The sequence below is a fragment of the Wyeomyia smithii genome, chromosome 1, assembly GCF_029784165.1.
Source record: "Wyeomyia smithii strain HCP4-BCI-WySm-NY-G18 chromosome 1, ASM2978416v1, whole genome shotgun sequence".
NCBI classification, from domain to species: domain Eukaryota; kingdom Metazoa; phylum Arthropoda; class Insecta; order Diptera; family Culicidae; genus Wyeomyia; species Wyeomyia smithii.
In genome coordinates, this window is record NC_073694.1 from 74,938,269 (window position 1) to 74,960,902 (window position 22,634).

At 37.6% G+C, this 22,634-nt stretch overlaps 1 protein-coding gene across 4 annotated transcripts; it reads right to left on the reverse strand.

Annotated features, from left to right (window-relative positions):
- Positions 1-900: 900 nt before the first annotated feature.
- LOC129717961 (N-terminal kinase-like protein) lies at positions 901-19,033 on the reverse strand. Of its 4 annotated transcripts, XR_008726778.1 has the most exons (13): positions 18,484-19,033; positions 10,673-11,223; positions 10,531-10,609; positions 10,185-10,406; positions 9,973-10,128; positions 9,635-9,899; positions 9,406-9,570; positions 9,090-9,235; positions 8,730-8,864; positions 8,338-8,674; positions 7,924-8,008; positions 7,777-7,813; positions 4,632-4,751 (listed from the first exon to the last, which is right to left on the reverse strand). XR_008726778.1 is itself a non-coding variant. In XM_055668269.1 (12 exons), the coding sequence occupies exons 1-11, from the start codon at positions 18,862-18,864 to the stop codon at positions 7,950-7,952; spliced, it is 2,496 nt and encodes an 831-aa protein (XP_055524244.1). In that variant the 5' UTR covers positions 18,865-19,033; the 3' UTR covers positions 4,611-4,751; positions 7,924-7,949. The 4 variants fall into 4 exon arrangements, 3 of the variants coding, with proteins under 3 accessions (XP_055524243.1, XP_055524242.1, XP_055524244.1); XM_055668269.1 differs by lacking the exon at positions 7,777-7,813 and having other exon boundaries at positions 4,611-4,751; XM_055668268.1 differs by lacking the exons at positions 7,777-7,813; positions 7,924-8,008 and having other exon boundaries at positions 901-4,751; positions 9,436-9,570.
- Positions 19,034-22,634: the final 3,601 nt, after the last annotated feature.

The window sequence follows — 22,634 nt, forward strand, 5'->3', positions numbered from 1 at the left end:
CTTGGCGTAGTGCGATAATGGCGTGTCCTGCCACAACACGTATCTCCATCCGAGTGATGTTTTCGAATAAATTTTCTGCAAACGCTCTCTGCAGTGTACCAAACTTTCTGGTTGTGGTAAAACCGCTTCGTTTGAACCACGGCTTCGAAATTCCCTTGTCGTATACGTCGATGTACAACATAACCTTCGATTCAAACCAGTGCTTAAACTTGTTAATCACTTTTGGAGGAGTAGTTGGTCTAGAATCGGTCGTTTTCGGGCATTTGAGATGTCGATAGAGGAATGTAGCTTTGATCATCCAGAATAAAAGCCTTTTCGCATTGGCATTGGGATCTCACGGTTTGGATTTATTCTAATTCCAGATTGCTGCCGCGGATACGATACATACCGGTACATCTTCACTCTAAAAATGGTCGACTGTGTACTTTTTTCCTCGATCTTCGTTTGCTTGAAAGAATTGTACGACGCGGACGCGCAGTTCTTCTTTTATCGACGGCATTTTGAACACGACTGAATATGTCGGAGTGAAATAGAGTGTGTGTCAATGAAGGGGGTAAGGATTCATTCACCTAAAGTGATATTTTTCTTCAAGTGTGATTGTTCTCATAGAAAAATGTTCACTATTCTCATTTTTAAGTGGACACCCGTTAGTGTTGATATCACCGTTTTTGGCAAAAACACACAATTTGAATTCTGAATAAATATATGTAAATAATTAAACCATTACGAACATCCCTCCCCCAACTGAAAAATAAAATTAAAAAAAATTGCGTTCGGTCTGATTTTTTTTAAAAAGGTATTAGTAATTAAAAATGAAGGTAGATAAAACTGCATCGTTTGTAATTGTTGTAGTCTTTGCAAAGTGAATTCTTTCAATGCTATTTCACCTAAACTATGTCATAATCCACGGATTTAACCAATTTTATTATACAATAAAAGTCTGCATAGTTTCCTGGTATCTGGTCGTTCGCTCTAGAAAAATACTCGACACAAAAATAATATCCTCACAGTTGCTCAATCGAACAACTTTCCTATGTTACCGGCGGCAAAGTTCCACTTTATCCTGCAGGTATATACTTCATTTCATTTTTACTTTCTGGATCTCGGTTGGTTTTTAATCAACTTTTTTTCGGTTTAATTTTGGAGATACAAAAACGCGGACTCAGTTCTTTTATTCAACAATTATATCATAAATTTCGTGATTTTTGCCTAGAACGATTTATCGATTTCCGGTTTGTTAACTATATCGCATGATATAGTAGCTTTCCAAGTTTGATTTGGTCACTCATTGGTAGAGCTTAAACTTGGGACAAGAGTATTCTACTTTTTGCAAGATCAAATAACTTTTATGGGGAAAGATGATTCACCTGTTTATTTTTTTACATACATTCAATTATTACAAAAAGAGTTATACTGTCAATTCGATTACCTTTTAAAGTGTAGTCTATTTTTTAAGTGTAATGTTGGATGTAAAAAAGGCAATTTTTATCCCTTCATATTACGTTTTTTCGATCGATAGTATTCTCGCACTAAGGTGATAGAAGCAATTGATGACTAGTTCTTGGTTTGGCATGGTTTGGACAAGACAGGTTTTTAACCTTGAAATTTATATCAGAAACTTGTTACAAAGTGGCAACGGATACAGTGAATGTGAATGGGAATTTAAAACAATATACTGTAGTTCTGCAATTGGTCGTCGACCAGCTTCATGATCCGAAGAACAAATTCAGGACTTATATTGATGGGAAAAATTTTATAGTCGAAGAGATTCTGAATTTTATCAAGAACTATCCTGCTGCTAGAAGCATAAGTGTCACATTTGTTATGCGGCTCCATAGTGACACTCATGCCTCCGGCGCCAGTACTCTTCTAAACACTGCCTTTCAGCTAGGAAATAATAGTTTTAATGGCATTTCTACTGTACAGCAAACATTGCACGTATGCATAAACAAAGTATTCCAAGTAACGAAATATTCCAGGCGATATCTATGTAGTCTACGATATGTTAGTAACTAATTAAATCAGGACATTCGATTAAGAACGAACTAGTTTGGAACAGGAAAGCATTTTTTTTTAAATGATCATTAGGGTGACAATATTTGTATGGCAAGGAAGTTGTCCGAGTTCATTGAGTTCAATTTGCGCAATCCAAAATTTGATCGGTTAAACCTGTAAGGGGCCATCCACATTCCACAAATTTTTAACGATTTTGACCCCCCCCCCTCCCCCTCCGTGGACAACTGTCCATATAAATTATAAAAAATTTGTATGGACCGTGGACATTACATAGACCCCCCGTAGCTGTCCACGTGATATGTGGATGGTCCCTAACCCGTTCATATGAGCGCAAAGCGTATCCAGATAAACGACCGAGAAAGTATTTTCTGAAAATTAACAATTTAAAATAACTAATTACCTACCTTATCAAGTAAGGTTTTATATTTTTTTCCGCCATTCTAGCAACAAATGTAGCTTTTTCTTGTGATTTTTTGAGAGTACACGTAATGTGAAGAAGTTTCTTAGGTTTTTCACAAAAGTTACGAAAATTCACATAGCACATGGGCAGCATAGCAGCATATGAGTTTTTTCATAGAATTATAATGAACTTTTTCTTTTGGTGTCTTTTTACCTAGAAGGTTCACTTGGATTTCTAGTTTTTGAAAGATGAGGTTTGTAGTAATAAATTATTCAACTGTTGTTAGCAACTTTCTGAAAACTATTATTGAAGTAAACATCACTAGTAGTGATTCACTACCAATGCAAAATGCAACCCCATGTAGCAAAGTTTCACTCAACTCTACAACGGAACAAAACCAGCGTTTTAACATTTCGTTCATAAGTATAGATAAGGGTTTTTGTATGAGTCAGTTTTATTTGACAAAAAACAGTTAGTGGAACTCATAAAAATTTTGATTTCTTGTCTTTTGAAATTTCATGTATATTGTTAATTTTGTATAATAGAGTATCCCAAATGTCTGGAAAAAGTTGCACGTCATACTCTTTCATGTAGGGGCGTCGTTACTCAAATATTACGATTAGACGGCGACGTTTAGATATGTAAGAGTACGAAAACGTTTAGACAGGGACTGGAATTGAAATGTCAACAATCACGGAATTATCCCATATCGTCACCCTAATATATCACATAAATCTAGATTCAGGTGTAAATCAATGAGATATGCAGATATAAAGATTGGTTTTTAGCATTTCAAAAGGAAGTTATAAGGATAAATTTTTCATTTCAGTGAATTACCCACACACTTCGTACTATTTGCGCTTTGTATCCTTATACTTTTTACAAACTGACATGGGTGTGTAAAGGTGATTTTAAAATCTACTAAGGTGCAGCTGATTTTATTAAGTTTCTCACTAGCTATTGTTAATTAAGATTTTGACCTATCTAGAGGATTTTTCTAAAGTCTATTTTGCAATTTATACTTTAAGACCATTGTCTAAATTCAAAATCGCACATAACTCTGCTGATAGAGTCTGCATTTCTGCAGATTTTCTTTTTATCAATTATACTCATTCTTTTGCTTTTCAGGGAGATATATATAGCATTTGTTCGCTAATTTCTATATAATTACATGGACGTAATTCGATGGAAAACCAACTACACAATATATACATGTAACTTGTTATAACTTATCGTATATGTGCCAACGAATAACAAACACAATGGCGCGTAGTAAAAAAATCAAGCTCCCATGCCAAACGATCTGGAATTTCGCAAAAACTAATCAGACCATTTTTGATTTGAATGTAACTTTGCACACGTATTTGGCAAAATATCCTCAAGCGCTGTTTTCCTCAACTGGATGATTTTCCAGATGGGACTGATACGCGATTATAGGCAGTATAATCAATAAAAAACCGTTTGCATAGGAAATATTGTTTACTTGAAAAACAAAATTAAAAATTTTCCCGTTAATACAATTTTAGTGGGAAATCGACTACTAGATCAAATAAACTTTACTGCGAAATAGATACTCTTGAAATCATTTTCAGAACAAAAAAATCCTTCAATCGTAGGACAATAGCGGGGGATTTTGCATGTAAAATGTTGACTTTTAGGATTCATGTGAACAAAACTGTACATACTTAACAGTTGGCAAAATGCAAATTATTAAGCCTATTTCATTAGCGAGCAGGTGTTATATACATTTTCCCTAATTGCGTCCGTGGTTAATATTGATATTACATCTCCTCACCGTTTGTTACAAATAACTTCCTATTTTTTATTTCACTATTTAAAGCTAATATAAGGTGATGACAATGCTCTCTGGTGGGAGCCAATACAACTTTAGCGACACTCTGCACAAACCCTGTTTAAATTTTTAACGTGCAATGTCCTATGAACGGAATGTCCATTGCAAAAGTTTTTCAAGTTGCTTCCAAAAGGCGGTTTTCAGTTCCAATGGATTGCACAATTAACACAGAATCGTTGGAACCAGCTCATCATTCCTAGACAAATCTTTCACAAGAGTTCATATCATAACAAATGCTATTACAATTTCTTTAGTAAGAAATTTGCAGTTCACGCGCTTATTCTTCATGTACCTGCTCTTCGTCACCACCGGCTTCGTTTACTCAGTCAAGTTGAATCTTTTTTGTGCCCAGCTTCATTGGCCCACCGCTTGAACTACCAGCACCTGCAGCACTCCGTGCTGCGCGTCGGGCTTCCAGCTCACGTTGGCGTTGCATTTTCTTCTCTTCGCGCTTTCGTCGAGCTTCATCAAGTTTAGGATTGCCTGAAATAAGTGCGTATAAAAACAAATAACTTCTGAATATAACTACTTGGTATAATTAAATTTTGCTAGACTGATTTGAAATTAACATATCGAAAAAAGAATAATTTCAACAAAATTCATCGATAATTTTGTCCTACAATGGATATGTAATCAAACTTGCAATAATGTTTTACATTTGCAGGGTGTCTTTTCAATTTTTTTGGAAAGATGTGGATTTTCGGGATTTGAATTATCAAAGGTACAGACTCAAGTCGCTTATAAGTTACCACAAAAAAGTGTTATCATTTAAATTTATCTAAGCTACGCAAGTAATCCAATTTAGCATTGAATTCTATTACAGATCATTTCAAGCGTCAAAATTGGATCCTAAAGCCATACAAGTTTTTATATATCATTTGAAAAAGCCGCGTTTTCTGAGCTTAACGTAATTTTTGAGAAATGTTTATCGTAGTCCTTCGATTTTTGAATGAATAATAAAAAAACTGCTCGAAATGTCTTCAATGACAGTTCGCCTTTGTACGGTATCAATGAGCATAAAAGCAAAAACATCATATCAAGAAGACTGGCATCTCTGGATCGATCCCATACAAATGACAAGCGTCACATCAAACAGCGCACTCCATCTATCAAAGGTGGAAGTTTGCATCGCTGCGAAGACAGAATGGGCGTATGTTGTGGTCAAACATGTGCGTTCGGCTTGCATTCATATAGCCAGTACACACACTAGCATGCATCAGTTCTACTTTTACTCGAAAGACTGCGCTGCCAAAACTGTCGCTCAATCTCAGGCAGAGTTCCCAGTCTTCTTGATATGATGTTTTTGATAAAAGAGAGGTGAGGAGGAGAGTGCACTTTTCTAGTATTAGTAAATGCTTCAAATGTAAACAACTAGAGGAACTCAATGGTTTCCAAATAGCTACGTCACTATTTGGCATCAACTCTGGGCAGAGGGGGGCGAGCAGAGGGGCGCGTGCAAGTGCTAGTAAGTTTCCTCCTCACCTCTCTTTTATACTCATTGGTACGGTATATGGGAGAACAGTTACTGTCATTCAAGGCATTTCGAGTAGTTTTTTATTCTTCATTTAAAAATCGAAGGACAACGATAACCCTCTTTTTTAAAATAACGTTTTGCTCAGAAAATTGCACTCTTTCAGCTGATATATAAAAATCCGAAAACCGTGTAAAACTTTAGGACCCCATTGTTTACGGACAAGATAACCTTTGGTTTTTCGAACTTAAACAATATCGCACGCTTAAGCCTTGGGGCTAATAGCGGTCTTGATCAACTAGATTAGTTGAGAGAATTCGTTATCGATATTTGTTTTTGGCAGATTTTGCATGTGTACAACGATACACCGTGCCCCAGTGCTGAGTAGAGAAAATTTCCAGATCGAAAAGATCCTCAACTCGATCTGGAATCGAACCCGACTGACATCGCTAAATCCACAGAGCCACGGGGACCACGGGGTTTTGCGAACTTAACTGCATACAAAATGATTTTTGTCGCAAAACCCTTTGTAATATTTTAGGTCAATCGGACATACTTTCAAATACATACATTTCCCTGGTTTGAAATGTTTCCATTTTCGACGACTATTAAATCCTAGTAATCATACACGACGGTTTCCGCGCCAATTCGACCCGATGTTGGCAGCATCCTATCAGACTTTAATGAAATTTTGCAAGCATGTAAGCGTTACGAAACTAAGCAGCTTTGCATACCTCATTTCTCAAAATTTATCTAGGCTAATTTTTAAAAAGGCTAAAGTTTTGTATGGGAAAACCTACTTTCTTGCATTTCCCTTTCTAGAGAGCTCAAGAATGCTTTATCAATGCACTACACTGCCGTTCCAAGCATAGTTGTCCCAGCGTGTTTAAACAGTTTTACACTGTTTTCTGATTTCTATATATTAGCTGAAAGAGTGCAGTTTTCCGAGCAAAACGTGATTTTTAAAAAACGTTTATCGTTGTCCTTCGATTTTTAAATGAAGAGTAAAAAAACTGCTCGAAATGCCTTAAATGACAGTTCTCCCATATACCGTACAAAATCGAAGAAAAACGATAAAAAATTTTCAAAAATCACGTTTTGCTCAGTCTGAGTTCTGACAGAAAATGCGGCTTTTTCAAATGATATATAAAAACTGATATGGCTTTAGGACCCAAATTGGGTTGGTTTTTCAGACTTCTATCAGAAATAATCTGTCGTATCGAGTTTATACACTCACTTCGGTCAAGCAAACAAATGTAGGTCAATATTCTAGTCGTATGTAGGATATACAACATATTGCAGAGATTACTCCTGATGGAAACCTGACTGACACCTGTACACTGGTAGCGTTTGTTGAAAAAGGATTTTCAGCATATAATTCTACAAACTCATTTTTGAACAGCTATTGCATTTATTGGGGACATCCTAGCTATTTAGTGTCTTTGGCAAAGTTGTTAAGCATCAAAATCTAGTTATAAAACGTATGCTTTAAGCTATATTGAACTCTCTAGAATGCAAAGTACAAAAAAGTAGGTTGTCCCATACAAATTTGAAATGCAATGCGCCAAGCGGAGATGAAACCAATCGACTTCTTGAAAATTCAGGATTGTTTGGGGCCCAAATGTAACAAAACAAAGTTTGGTGATATCAATTTTCCAAATAACGACAGCCCACTTCACTGTATATATGTCATTAAGTCCGAACGACATAAGAATTAAATTCCATTGAATTGTCCTCATTCCTCATTTCATTTCAATTTGAACTCAGATCTCTAACCTAATCATTTTATTTTACTTTCTCCTTCGGGATATAAAGACGGCAGCTGTGATTTGGTTTATAAAGTAATTTAAAACATGTACTTTTTGCTGGTTAGCACGTATTTTAAAATAAAATAAAAATAAATTAAATAGCATTGATTCCGAAAAAGGCCCACCTGCTTCAACGAAAAACCAACATTAAAAATAAGTCGAAGTAATCTCGATGTACAAACGAATATTAAAATATATATAAATATAAATCTTTCTTGTTAAGTATTACCTTTGGCAATTCCTGAAAGTTTTGTTAATGAAATAAACTGCGTTGGGAAAAAAATTCAATTCAAAACTTTAACTTGCAGCAAACTATAAAACATCATAGATATTTTAAACAATAGAGAAAAAATGCGTTAAAAAGTCACACACTCACTGTCTTTTGTGTCGGCTCTCTGTAGCTCAGTTCATCGTGTTTCTATTCAAGAACTGTCCCCTTCGGTGAAGACTACTTATGAAATCTTTTAACATCAACCGACCGGACGAAGGGAATTTTGTGCAAGCAATGGTTTGGGACGAAAGCAAATTACATAACATATAAGATGAACAGGTGTAAATATTTGATAGCTTCTGATGATTGTGAATTAAACATGATTGCCAATTTGGTTGATATCTTATCCTTTATCCAGTATCCACTTTATATGCTAATGTATCAATAGCCGAAAATACACGAAATTTCATTGTAATATAATATCGACTGTGCTTCTGGTATATTTTCAAGTAGCGGTATTACTTAATCATAGAAAGTGGAACTGATCTATAACAAAAAATATAACGTGTATTCTCAAACCTGTGCTGGGTTCATCAATAGGCTCGAAATCTCCATCAGTCCAACCATCTCCACTCGCGTTATTCCAATTCGAATTGGAATTATTAGTTGTGTTGTTAATTATATTAGTCATATTTTTGAGCGCAAGCATTTTGCTAGGACTGCTAGTATTGTGATGATTGGGTAAATTGTTGTTGGCATTGTTGATACTAGCTGTAGGAATTGAAGTAGAAGTGGAAGCTGTGTTACTCGAATTCGTTGACGATGCGGTCGCCGGTGACGATTGATTGTGTTGTTGCAATTGCTTTTGCTGCGTTCGATGCAATTCGTCTTCATCATTCTCATCTAGATCTTCATTCTACAAAATTGCAATAAAATTATATTGCTAATAACTTAATACAATGCCATATTACCGGTTCTTCTTCTAAGCTACCCCAATCTTCGTTATCCCATCCGTCTCTGGTATCATGCATAGAGCCTATCATATTTAGACTTGCGGTTAGAGGGTTTGATGTACCAGCCATTGGGCTGCTGGGATCTTGGGAAGTCTGCAAGCGAATATTCGAAACAAAAATGAAATGTTTAAATTTTTTCTTAAAAGCTATTTTATTTTTATTTTTTATACAAGTAAATAAAAACATTACTTCCAGTACATGGCTAAGGTTGATGTTCTATTGTTCTGAACAAGTATATCACACCACCCGTTGGAAATGGGTTAAATATAATTTAATTCACACAGCAAAAACATAAAACTAGCAAAAAAAAATACTTACATCCATTTCACCCCAATTTTCTTGCTCCCAATTATCTGGCCCGTAATCGCTGGCCGATGCTGAAGTATCCGCACTTTCATGTTCTAACGAAGTCATTGATGTTACGCTGCTAGTTGTCGTTGAAATACTACTGCTTGATGGTTGTTCTGCAATAATAATTACGAAATAAGTACAAGGCGGCTTTGTTGCGTATTAACTGTTCTGAACCAAAGCAGCGATAGCTAGCTGACAACTTTGAAAATTAATAATAAAACTAGCAATATCTATGTTTAGTTAAATGATGTGAAAAGTGACGTTCTAGCATACGCCTACATACCCAGCGAAGCAGGTTTACTCAAATTTTTACCAGTTAATGGTGGTCGAGGCCGGGCTGTGTCGCTTTGACTTCTATAGAATTTGGCTGTTACTGCGGTTACTGCCCAACCAGCCCAAGTGGCTGCCGCATTACCTAGTGAAGGCGTAGCTGTATGAACATCGGCCTCTAAAAACACATAGAACATTGAATTATATATAGTTCCATTAGTTGAATCGTTTAATTTACGCACCCATGCTCTCTCGCAAACTAGGATCTTCGCTGACTTTTTCTAATTTACCCAGAAAACCACGTATCGTTCTAAATGCTGGATCTCTCACAGTTTTTTCGGGATCCGCTGTCAAAGGACAAAGCGCTGGCAGTATACGATTTGCAACCTCAGCCAGCAAAAAGTACTGCTGAGTGGCAGCTAGTGCAAGAATCCCAGCAACTCTAGCTGGAGGAAATGGATCTCGCATAGCTCGTATAAATGCAGACACTAGAACACGCTGACGCACCTGTAAAGAAAAAGGTTATATTACAAAGCTCGTGTTCGATGTTAAATTAGCCACAAATAAATGTTACTCTTACTTGCGGATGTAGATGTGGGGCAATTTTTCCCAAACAAACCGTAGTATTAGTCCGAATTCCTCCTTGATCATCGCGAGACTGCAATCGTGCAAAATGTCGCAGAACTTCTACATTCAAATTGTTGTAGTTAAGTTTTGGTGCTAAATGTATGATTGACTAGAAAAAAAACACTTAAAATTTGCGAAAGATATTTCATTCGAACACTGATATACTTTAACGGTTTGCTCCCTTATTGTCGGGTTAGTATCCAGAAAACCATGAGCAATTTGTGGAAAGATTTGATCATTGACTACACCCGTCTGAAGGTGACTGATAAACAGCTCCAGTTGTTGAAGTAAACGAGACCGCGTAACCCGATCAGTCGAAGCGAAAAGTTTAACAACGCATGGCACTATTCGCTTCTGATATTCTGTTTCGTCAAGTAGCCTTCCAAGCTTAAACAAAAAAAAAAAGAATATGAGCAACGAGTCCAATATTAGGAAACCCAATTAGCATCTTTTAGAATTGAGCTAAATCGATGAATACGTTGAATACGTCAGGGCAGTGTCACATACGTACCTTGAACATAGGTGCTAGCACCGCTGAACCTGCATCACCATATTCATAGGCCGTAATGAGTTGTGGGAGAATTTTATTTCTGGAAAAATAATTGGCAATTTATTACTTTTTTATGCGCATACCTACGAAAAACACTCATTACTTGCACACATTGTCAGGAAAAATATCCAACTGAGGCGTAAGTCCGCTAAAGAATCGATTCTTTTCAGTTTTATCCTTTATCTGAATTTCTTCTAAGAATAGCAAGGTATCGACCAGATCGTTTTTGAAGAAGCCTCCAGGCTTGCGACATTTGGTTATCACATCTGCAGGATTTGGGCGGTTTGCAGGAGATGCCCCTACTAATTCACAATACAACGGTGCTAGCGATTTTGGAATAGTTGCCAACTCTTTCAGATTGCCTCGTGCTTTCAAAGGACCGTTGAATGATTCCCATACCAGGCATCCCAGACCCCACATATCTGTGGAACATTTAGTTGAAGTTTTCAGTTTGTTAGAGTCATTTTTCTCGGGAGGATCGTAGATTTCTAACGCTGGTGGTATTTTTATGGGTGGTGCCGCTGATAGATCTGTGGAAGAAACGTACTCCAATCCACCAAGCTTCCATTCTCCACTACCATTAACGAATACTGACCAGGCAGACACATTGTTGTGGCGTAAGTTTCCGTCATTGTTGAGAAAAGACAATGCTCGCTAAAACAAAACAAAAAAACAGTTAGTATTGTCCATAAAAAAGAAAACTATGAGTAGTTTGAACTTTTCGAAATATCATAAATGTGTGCAAAAGTTAAAGTCTGTGAATATAGTACTGCAATATTTTATAAAACAACTTCGGTTAACATATTTACTCACATTTACTAATTAGTATTTAACCTGAATCGGTTGTATAACATTTCCCCGAATGTTGTTTCCTCGAATGATATATCTCTGAATGAACCGTTTCCCGAAAATCATTATCCCGAATGTAACATTTACCCGAGTGTAACATTTTAAAAGACACTTTCTCGCAAAAAGCATATCAAACATTTTATTACTTACAAAAACGTTATTGGGATGTGATAGAAAAACCAGATCAAATTTATATCCACCCTTGCGTATGAACAACTGTTAAAGTGTAAAAACCAGTGCAACGAACACGAATCACATTTTCTCAGCAATTTTCACTTGAAAGGCGCTTCTATTTTATTTTCCGGTAATCATCGGCCACTTTTCGGTTTATTTGGCTTATATTTTGAAATGACAAATGATATAGACTATTACTGAAAACGAAACGTCCGGCGTGTTACTCGTCTGATCAGTTTTAGTATTACAGATGGCAAATCGGCTGGATTTTTGACGAGTTGTTCGTCCGTTAAATTGCTCGACTCGTTCGTGACTCAGCTGTCATCAGCAAAGTTTCACTCGCGTTCCGTAATACAAGATTTTGCTCACCTAATCAGTGACGTCAGAGGCGTGGCGAGTTGCTCGCCTCGTCTTCTATAAGGCGGCATCCATAAATTACGTAACACTCGTAGGGGGGTATCCTTGAGCGTTACTAATTGTTACATAGGGGAGGAGGGGGGGTTGGTATGTATGATTAGCGTTACGCAACACAAAAACTCTGGAAAAACTCTTCAAAAACGAGTATTTCTAACGAGCAAATTCTTCTACAGCGTTACGTAATTTTTATGTTGGGGTAGGTGTTGGCTTGTTCCCCGTGGTTCTGTGGTTAGCGATGTCGGTCGGCTAGCTCTCCCACACGGTTGTGATGTTGGGTTCGATTTCCGATTAGGTCGAGGATCTTTTCGAGCTTCGTTGTACTCATCCTACAACATGCAAAATGTGCCAAAAACAATTTCGATAACCCATTCTCTCAACTAATCTAGTTGATCGAGACCGCTTCTAGCGCTCCAGGCTAGCGTGGAATATTGTTTCAGGTGTTGGCGTTACGTTTCGTTACATATGGAGGGTGGGGGTCCAAAAATTGGTTTTTTGTGTGACGTAATTTATGAATGTTGTCTAATAGGGCCCATAGCCTATTTTTCGGCGAGCCAAATTTTAGTAGAATTCAATTTTCGCTAATATGCTGCAGTAGAGCCCAGGGTGGCCACTCAAAACTCGAAATTGAATTCCCGGTTTTTCCCGGTTCGTTCAAATATTTTTTCCGGTTATTTGTACTTCAGAATTCTGCATTTTTTTATACAGTTAAGGATTAAAAAAGCGTGACAGTCGATTTACATCCCATTATCGACTACATTCTAATATAGTCACTTCTTAAGCGTGTTCGGGCTTATTATAATCCAGTGATATTGTTGCAGAAATTCGAAAAATGTGACGGGCGTCATCTTTTCCAAGAGGATAACGTTTGCGGTAAAAAAATGGACAAAAATTGCCAATTCTTCATGGGTTTACCTTTAATCGCACTGACGAAACTACTCATACATCATCAATCATAGTAACCCATGAGTTAGCAAAAAAATTTGACAGCTCTATCAGTCAAACTCAAACCGGATGGCGAAAAAAGTGAAGCTGCTCCGTTCAGAAGTGTGCGCATTTTAAGAACGATACCACGCCGTCAAAAACGGACATCGTGCGGCACTTTGTAGACGCCGGGTTAGCCCGTTCCGGCATCTACAATATCTTGACACAATTGGACAACGATCAAAGCATCGAGAGAAAGCTCAGTTCCGGACGGCCAACGACCCTGAACGACAAGAAGCTTTAAAGGGTGCTTAGGAGGAAGACCGAGGGAAAGTGGCAAAATCGCTGCGTGCACTTGGCCGGGAGGTTGGTGCATGCGGTAAAACAGTGAAAAAGTATCTGGAGAACATGGACATACATGTCAGCAAGCGGCAGTCCCGTCCACTGGTGCTAGTCTCGGAGCTGCAGGCAATGACGCAGCGACAGCAGTTGAATAAGATGGTCAAGTCGATTTCCCCGGCAAATCGCGATGTGGCAGTGGTGATGGACGATGAGACCTATCTCACCCTAGATGACAACGATTAGCAGGGCACTTCGTATTTTACCTCCCCTACGAAGAAAGTGAGCACCGAGATGAAGTATATTTAACAGACCAAGTTCCCCAAGAAGGTGCGGCTGTGGCTGACAATCAGCGAGAAAGGGATGTCAAAGTTGCTCTTCTTTTGCTCCGGGCTGGCTGTGAACGGGGAAATTTATAGTACGAAGTGCCTGTCAGAAGTTGCGTCGTTTATCAAGAAACACCATAAGGGCGAAGACACGGTGTTCTGGCCAGATTTGGCGTCGGCCCACTACTCGAAGCGATCGTTGGAGGAGATGGAGCGGCTAGATATCGATGTGGTACCGAAGTCGGCGAATCCGCCCAACGTCCCCCAGCTGCGTCCCATCGAGAATTTCTGGGCAAACTTGAAGCGCAAGATCTATTCCAACAATTTTGTCGCGAAACGGAGGAGGAATTAATAAAAAAACACAGAAAAAGCTTGAAAACATGCCTGCACGCATGTTTTCGTCCGCCATGGCGAATGTTCCGGTTAACTGCCGGAAGGCCGCTCACAAGGGCGTAGAATTTTTAAAACTTATAAACAACGCATATAATACTCATTACCGGGGACTCCTAGGCCAAATTAAGTTTGTAGGAACCGTTTTTACCTCAACCACCTAAGATTCAATATATAACAGCATTATGTTACAAGTTTTTTGCGAAACAAAATTTATATTAATCAGACCAATCAGACTCTCACACACTTAAAACACATTACTTCACATTACACTTAAACACATTAGCTTCAAGAGCACGGGCCGTGGCATTCTTCTTTCTGGCTTCTTCATCTTGGTCTGAATTCTCCTTCTTCTTTGTCTTCAACAATTCAACATATCGGCTATGTGAAATGCGAGCGTAATGGATTAACGACTTGGTGATATCAATTTCGTCTTCACCAGCGTCATCCTGTACTGCATCGTACACCAACCGCTGGATCAAAATAAACACGGTCAAGTTAGGAAGTTTCTTGCCTAAATCAGCTATCAGATCTCTACAGAAAGTATCAAGGCGTTTCTCGCTACGGCGGTACGAAGTCAGCAATGTCTCCGTCGAATGCATACTCAACAGTTGTGAGTATTCTTGGCGAAATCTGTCAACTACAGTTCCCGCGAGAATATCTTTGTGAACCATTTGCTCTAGGCAAAATTCGAGTCGTTTGACAGCTACTTCCGGGGAGCTTACCGTGGTCAAGTTAGCTTCCAAGAGAAAGATGAATAAAAACAAAACTGATATAAGCACTGTGAGAAATGAGTTGAATATACTGGCAGCCGGGGTGTGATTGAGCCATCCAGCCCGTGACCTGTCAGCCATCTATTCCGGGTCAGAAGACCAGTCTTTCTTGGTCTAGTTTTCGAAAAAACTTATTCAAGAAATTTTAGTGATCGCCATGAGTTAGCTGACAATCTCACCCCGGCTTGTAATATTCAGTGAAATTCCCGGTTTTTCCCGGTTCCAAACAATTCCAGGTTTTTCCCGGTTCTCCCGGTTTTCCCGGTTGGGTGGCCACCCTGAGAGCCTGTGCTTAGTTGGTGGCTGAATGAAAGAAGAACATAACAAAAACTTGAAACAAGCGCTTAAACGTCTGGAAGAATATGAATTTAAAGAGCGAATATGAAAGTGCATGTTCATGGAAGAAGTGGAATACCGTGACTGCGGGTAATTCCGCGCAGCACATTTTTCCGCGCACTCATCTCAAAAAACTATTTTTTGACAATAAATTCCACTAAAACACAACTAATTTGTGTGCTTTACCATGTGCATAGCATAGCCTGCTATGATAGTACAGAAATTGGGTATGTTTCAGTAAAATCTACTGTTGAAAAACAGTTTTTTAAGATAAGTGCGGAAAAATGTACTGCGCGAAATTACCCGCAGTCACGGTACTTGGGGCAAATAGTGGATGGTGATGGAATCAGACCCGACCCGGGCAGAACTACATGCCTTAAGATGTTCCAGGGGCGACTCGTGGCTGTTGAACCTACCTGTTCAACTAGAAACTCTGAAAATCAATACAATTTTATCCGCGAATAAAAGCAAGTAATTCCCTTTGTTACTATTTAAAAATAAAACTAAAAAATAAGAAAATAACAGCATGAATTTGGATTTTAGATTCATTTTTTGCCTGACGTCCCCATGTGCATTGCATAGGTTGCACCTATGGACGAGTCGCCTCTGAGATGTTCCTTCACTCCGTCACACCCCGAAGCCATCAGTACGCAAAGTACATCCCCGAAATGCAGAAGCTATGGTTCCCTGTGAGTCAATTCTTGGAAACGGGAGCAAAATGGATTTGATCGGTAGCATGTCAGCGATCATTCAACCGATTTCGTAGAATTCTGCAGTTACAGATTAAAATCGAAGCATGGGTAGGCTGACCAGACGAACCGTTTTAAATGGGACAGTACTGTTTTTTCGACCATTTTGACCCGTCCCGTTTTTTCACCCTTTTTGCTCTATAAATTTTTTACAAAATGAAGCTTGGCATTAAAATTTTTTGAATAGGAAAACAAGTTTCTAAGTTGCAAGGAATTTGTCATTTTTACTGAATAAATTTTGTGCTCTCCTGGCAGTACCGCGCCACTTGAAAGCACCTCTCTAGCGCGAACGGTATGTGGCATGCAAAATATCGATCTTCCTCGTTACAAATTTCATGATCTTATTGCTACACACAAACACACTCTACTACGTAAAGAGTCATCAAACGCTAAGTATTGTAGAAAATGTTGCTAGCTTATCAAAGCAATGATTAATTTGTATGCTTTGGCTAACAGAAAAAATTAAATATCAATCTTCTCATGTGTACAGTTTTTGAACCCCTTTGTCTCGTTTTCCCCCCGAGAAAATCTGGTCAGCCTAAGCATGGGGATCATAGTGTCAGCTGATGCGTCAAATTACGAAATTGAAGCGGGAATTACCCACAGGCTGCCAGATGGATCAGTGAAGCCGTCATATGCATCAATGAGTCTTACACAAGCCGAGATCAACTACAGTGACATTAAAAAGTGGTTGGCGTTGTGATAGCTCCGAGCGACAGGAACACAGGAAGGGGATGCCCTCGACGGAGCAATCTACACTCTTCTTCTGTGCTATCGCTCCACTCCATATTGTAGCGCACCTGAAGGAATGTCGCCCGCAGGACTGGGCAGAAACTTACGAACAGGAATGGATCTACTGGAACCGCCAACTTCGTTCTACAAGTAAACCGAATCCAAGCAGGAAAATTAGTTCAATCGGAAGTATGGTACAAAAACAAGAAACTGAGATGCCAAAGATCTGTTTCGGACTAAAGTATGTACTCCGAAACAACACCTGGTCACCAGGTAACCAGGTTGAATTCTAAAACGGATTGGTCGAGTTATCTATAAAGTTCGGCGACTGAAGAAGCAGTATGAATCAGAACAACTAAGAACACCAGTAAAACAGTAGACTTCTAGAATTCCGCCTAAGATACTACTGCAGTCCTGCGGTCTAAGTAAGTCTACAACATCTGAGCCAGTAGAATCCAAGTCAACCAATCTAGAGCCACCAAGCACATGCAAACTCACCAAGAGCTGTTACTCAGCAGTAATAATCTCCGGGAGTTAGAAGGTCACCCTTGAGGTATGAGCCGTATCATCGCTTTGAAGAGATGGCCTGATGACTTCATTCTACTAAGTTTCGAGCCCATGACCACCTGCTTTTCAAGGCGGACTATGTAACTCCACCGCTACGAAGCTTCACCATCAGCCAAATTAGTCCAATAAGAATAAGATGACCATTAAAGCAACATTCTTTGGATATATTCATAAGAAATATTCAATTGCTACACTTTTTAACACGTAGTTGCAATATAATGTAAATTATTGTTTTCCCGGTTTTCATCACCTTATTATCCTTTAATGCATAGGTACTTAAATCATACTTAAATCCTCACAGTGTGTTTCGTTTTTTAAACTTCTCACATTTTATCAATAGAGTTTTCACAATTAGATGCTTGAGCATCGTTAAGGTTCCACAATTTTAGTTACACGCAAGATGAGCAATAATGTTTATTGGACCGAGTTTGGATAAGAAAACAACAGTGGGAAAGATATGCGTGGAAAATTATTGATGGGACGAACTGATACAAAATAGGTTTTGGACATTTCCGGAACAAATAATGTTATTTTTGATAGTTTTTCAAAACTATACATGAAAATAAACTGTTTGGTGCGTAGTACGACAGTTCAAGCATTTGCCGATCAAAAACCGGCTACATCAATACTGTATAGTTTATGTAGCAAAAAGGCAAAATTATTTTAAAAGAAACGATACGAATAAACATGTTCAAATCTCCGGAAAAATATTACATTCAAGCATTCGTTCGGATGGGTGTTGAAGAAATGGTTTCCGGGTAAATTATTGCTAACAAAAAAAAAAAAAAAACAGTGAACACAATTGCCACAAAAAATAACTGGAATTGTCGACAACATTTTAAGACATTGGACCGCATGAATAAAAGATTTTCCAGTATTTCTCTTATTCGATTTGCACGAGAAGAAAGAAAAACGCTTTCATTTATGCTTATTGTTATTAATATAATAAATGTTATTGTTGCCTGGTAATCGACATAGCTGTATCAAGAAAAAATGTACGGCTTTGCAAATTTAAAAAAAAAAACAGACAAAACCTTTTTAGGGATGGCGATAAAAAATTTCTAGTTGCTAAAGTTACCGGCAACTATTCGATCATCTTTAAAAAAATAGATGAATAGGGTATAGGCTCTATTATCGTGGGGTTTTTTCCAAAAGTCATAGAAAACTAATCTTTTGCAGAAAGATGCTTTGCATCATGAAGAACCATCATGCAAGAAATTAAAGCTCTAGGACATCATTTACCCTCCGGACGATAATAGGTAAAACCTGACGAGAATAGAGCCGATACCCTAAATAAATAATATAAATACTAAATATAACAGATTTAGAAAGAAAACCTACCGTAATCTGAAAAATACCCCAAGCTAGAGATAATTCTTTCTGAGGACCCTCTCCAGTTAATTTCTCAAAATACGTTCCGAGCGGTTCCACTTGTTCGGTAGCCACGTATAACACTTTGTCAGTTTCTAAACTATCAAGAAACTGTAGAATGCTGGGATGGCGCAGTGTTTTTAATCTTTTGACTGCTGCCTTGGCCAATTCCAACTTAACATCTGTTCCATTTTTGATATCGTATACAAACACAGACACTTCATCGTTACTTGCTCCTTTCCGTTTTCCATGGTGCAGCGACCAGATGCTACGGGAATCAAACTGCTGCACAGGTTCTCCTATTTCGTAAGGAAAATCCTTGGTAGAGTCTCTTGAAAAAAATGACCACATCCTTTGTATCACTTATTTATTCCACGGGCCTTCTAGTTAACTATTCAGTTATTAGCCTAATATATGCAAAGCTTATAATCGATTCAGATAACAAAAGTTTCGTTTCTTTTTCGCTGACGCAAAATCTTAACAATCACAATTTTTCGTTATAAGTTTTTCTTTATACTTTTTTTTTTTTTTTTTTTTTTCCTCTCTTGTTTGGCTCAGACCTATCGGTCCATAAAGCCAGGGATCGTGACAGTTAGGTGCGTTGCAAATTTAATCTTTAATCGTAATACTAACAACTTGGATATTTATGACTTTTCTGGTTTATTAATATAATATTCCGATTTTTCTTTTAATATCGTGTTTTGCGTGTGTGTTATTTTTTATTTAAATCTTACCGGGTCCTCAAACATGTTTTTGAATCTTTCTTAGATATGCTACTATAGATTTATATTCTTTTGGTGATTTTTTTATCAACACGTCTTTAATTGGTATTTTTTCTTTGAGTATCGGTATGGTGTTCCTGATTGAATCATTGTTTTGACAATCGTATAATAGGTGGTTTAGGTCTTCTGTTGTTCCGCAGAATTCGCATAGGTCGTTTTGCACTAAATTCCATTTTGCTAATCTTTCTTTTGTTGCTGTATGTCCTGTCCTGATTCGAGTAAGTGTTATTATGTCGTGTGCCGATAGTGTTTCTTTTAAGTCTTTGAACCAGGGTTTGAACGAAATTGTTCTACAGTGTTCGTAATGGTAACGTCCTTTTTCTTGTGATAAATGTGTGTAAGTGTCTTGCCAAGTTTGTGCTATTTCATTTTTAATTATGTTGTGTAAATCTCCCAACGAGTAGTTAGTGTCTTCTGTAGTGTTTTTTGTTGTCCCTAATTTTGCAGCATAATCGGCTCTATCATTTTCAAGTATATTGATGTGTCCCGGAATCCATTGGATAGCAATGGTGTCAATATCTGATTCAGCTATGTCGTTCAAAAGCTCTGTAATGTTGCTATTGGTGTTACTATGATTTAAGAGTAGTTGGCATGCGCTTTTGGAGTCTGTGAATATGGCTATTTTCTTCTGTTTCTTCAATTTTACGTAATGTACCGCCCTTGATATGCCGATTATTTCTGCGTTCATGATAGAGTGCCCTGATTTAAGTCTACCACTATATGATATTTTTTCTTGTGGGTCATAGTAACCATATCCAACAGCTGAGTTGATGATGGAACCGTCTGTATACATATGGTAATGATTATTGTATTTTGTGTGGATAAGTTCTGATACTAAAGCTTTTTGCTGAGTTTGTGGAAGGTTTCTTTTTTTTAATCCTTCTATTTCAGGTTGTATTTTAAGTTTATTTTTGAGTCTGGGTAAGTATTTTGAGTGTGGAATTTGTTTTGCTAATTGGAAAAAATGGAAGTTGTTGAGAGCTGCAGTTTTTTCTAAGTAAGAAACGTGTCGCGGCATTACGTCTGATTTCATAATTTCATGTAAGGTCGTGGTTATGGAACTGTTGTTGAAGTATAATGTTTTGGCTATTTCTTTTACTGCTAGAAGTTCTGCTCTGAATTTAAGAGGCCATTCACCTGCTTCTACTTGCATGACATGGATAGGTGTGGATTGTAGTGAACGTAATGATATTCTAAGTGAAAGGTTGTGAACTTTTTCTAGCTTGGAGAATGTGGTTTTGGATGTTGCGGCTGTTATAGAAAGACCATACTCTAGATGAGGTTTAACTATTGCTTTACCTATACGTAGCATTTGTTCTGGATGTGCTCCGCTTCGTTTTCTGTTGATCATTTTCAAAATATTAATTTTCTGTTTAGCTTTTGATACCGTGATTGCTATGTGTGTGTTAAAATTTAGTTTTTGATCAATATGAATTCCTAGAAATCTGTGATTAACTTCAATTGGTATTCTGTTGGTACCTATTTTAATATTTGTGGTTGGATGAAATTTGTTTGTGAAGACTATGGATGCTGATTTATTGGGATTTAGTTGCATACCTAGTTGCTCGAACGTGTTTGTTAGGCGATTGAGAAAATTATTCATTTTACTAGCAGCTGAGGTTATATTAACTCCTACTGTGAGTGCCGTGAAGTCGTCCGCGAATTGTATCAATTCCTCTCCGTTTTTGGGAACTGTATGAAGGATTTTTGTGTATATATTGAAGAGGATCGGAGAGAGAGGGCATCCTTGAGGGAGACCTTTGTTAGTTTCGTGTTTTATTTCTGTTCCGTCATTTAAGGTGAGTATGACTTTTCTTTTTTTTAAATATTGGTGTATCCAGTTAATTATTTCCGGCTGGATTTTTTCTTTTTCTAAGGTTTGTAGTAGTGTATCTATGTTCACGTTATCGAAAGCTTTGCTTAAATCAAGGAATGTTGCAATTACTACTAGATTTTCTCTTTTTGATTTATGAATTTTAGAAATCAATGAATTGATGCATGTGACAGCCGAAGTATTCTTTTTAAAACCGTATGAATTCAATGGGATAATGTTTTCCAATGAGAGGTGATTTGTTAGTTTGGTTTTGACTGCACTATTGATTATTTTAAGCAATATGTTCATCATTGCCAACGGTCTATAGGAACTATGTTCTGTTTGGTCTTTTCCTGGTTTCAATAGCGGTACTATTCGTGTTTCTCGCCATTGATCTGGAATTTGACAACTGTTTAGAACAGTGTTCAATAACTCGATTATTCTTATTTGCAAGTTAGTTTTTAATCTTTTGAGAATGTAAAATGAGAATCCATCTACCCCTGGAGTAGAGTGATCAGCTTTTGAATGAATTGTTTTAAGTGTTTCCTGATAATTTATGTTTATTTCATGAGTTGCTGGCTTTGGGTTGTATTCTATTTCTTCGCTAATGGTTGGGAAGTTTTGATTCATAAACTCTATTGCTAATGTGCGATTATTGAGAAGTGTTTGATTGTTTTTTGCAGGTCTACCGCCATTGATCATTCTGACTGTGTTCCAAAGATCTTTCTGTCCCATGTTTGGATTAATCGAGTCTATTAATTCTTTCCAGCATTTACGTTTTTGGGTTCTTATTTCTCTTTTCAACTTTGCTCGGAATTTTTTAAAGCTGTTTAGATTTTCGATAGTTTGATTTCTGTAGAAGTCTTTTAGTTTTTCGTTTTTAATTGTTAGTAGCTGTTGTATTTCAGATGTCCACCATTTTTTTGGTGTTATAGTTTTGTTGTTTCTTTTCAGAAAGTATTTAGATGATGCTATTTGTTCTTCTAGGATTAGGGGAATGTCTTCTGGTGTGTGAAACATTTGCGGTTGGAGTTTGTTGAGTTTTTCTATTACTTGGTTTTTGTTCAAATGTTTAGTTGGTTGGTTGCGCACTGGCGCTGAATTAAGTATTTCTATTTGTATGATTCTATGGTTACTGTTGAAGACCTCATTGATTACCGACCAGTTAGTTTTTGATGCTAATCTTGGAGTGCAGAATGTTAAGTCTATGGCTGAGGGTAGGGTGTTTGGTGGTTTAATCAGGGTGTTGGTTCCATCGTTAAGTAAAATTATATCTCTATTTTCTATTAATTGCTCAATCAGTTCCCCTCTTGGGCAATTTGGATGTAAAGGGTTCCATAGTAGGTTGTGAGCATTGAAGTCACCTGCGAGAATGGTTTCTCCACTGTATTTATCAATTATGTCTAATATCTTTGAAAACGGTGCTCTGATTTCATTGTTATGTACCGGTGCGGGAGGTATATAAATAGATATGATTAGTAGTTGGGGTTGTGTGTTGAGTGTTTCTATTGCTATTGCTTCTATGG

Bases quoted from the DNA above. Each gene is read 5' to 3' on its own strand.
- LOC129717961 (XM_055668267.1), bottom strand. From the start codon at position 18,864: ATGTGGTCATTTTTTTCAAGAGACTCTACCAAGGATTTTCCTTACGAA. The intron at 10,129-10,184 runs GTATATCAGTGT...TTTTTTTTCTAG, and splicing joins TAAGGGAGCAAACCGTTAAA to TCAATCATACATTTAGCACC. The intron at 4,752-8,337 runs GTTTGAGAATAC...CACTTATTTCAG, and splicing joins TATTGATGAACCCAGCACAG to GCAATCCTAAACTTGATGAA.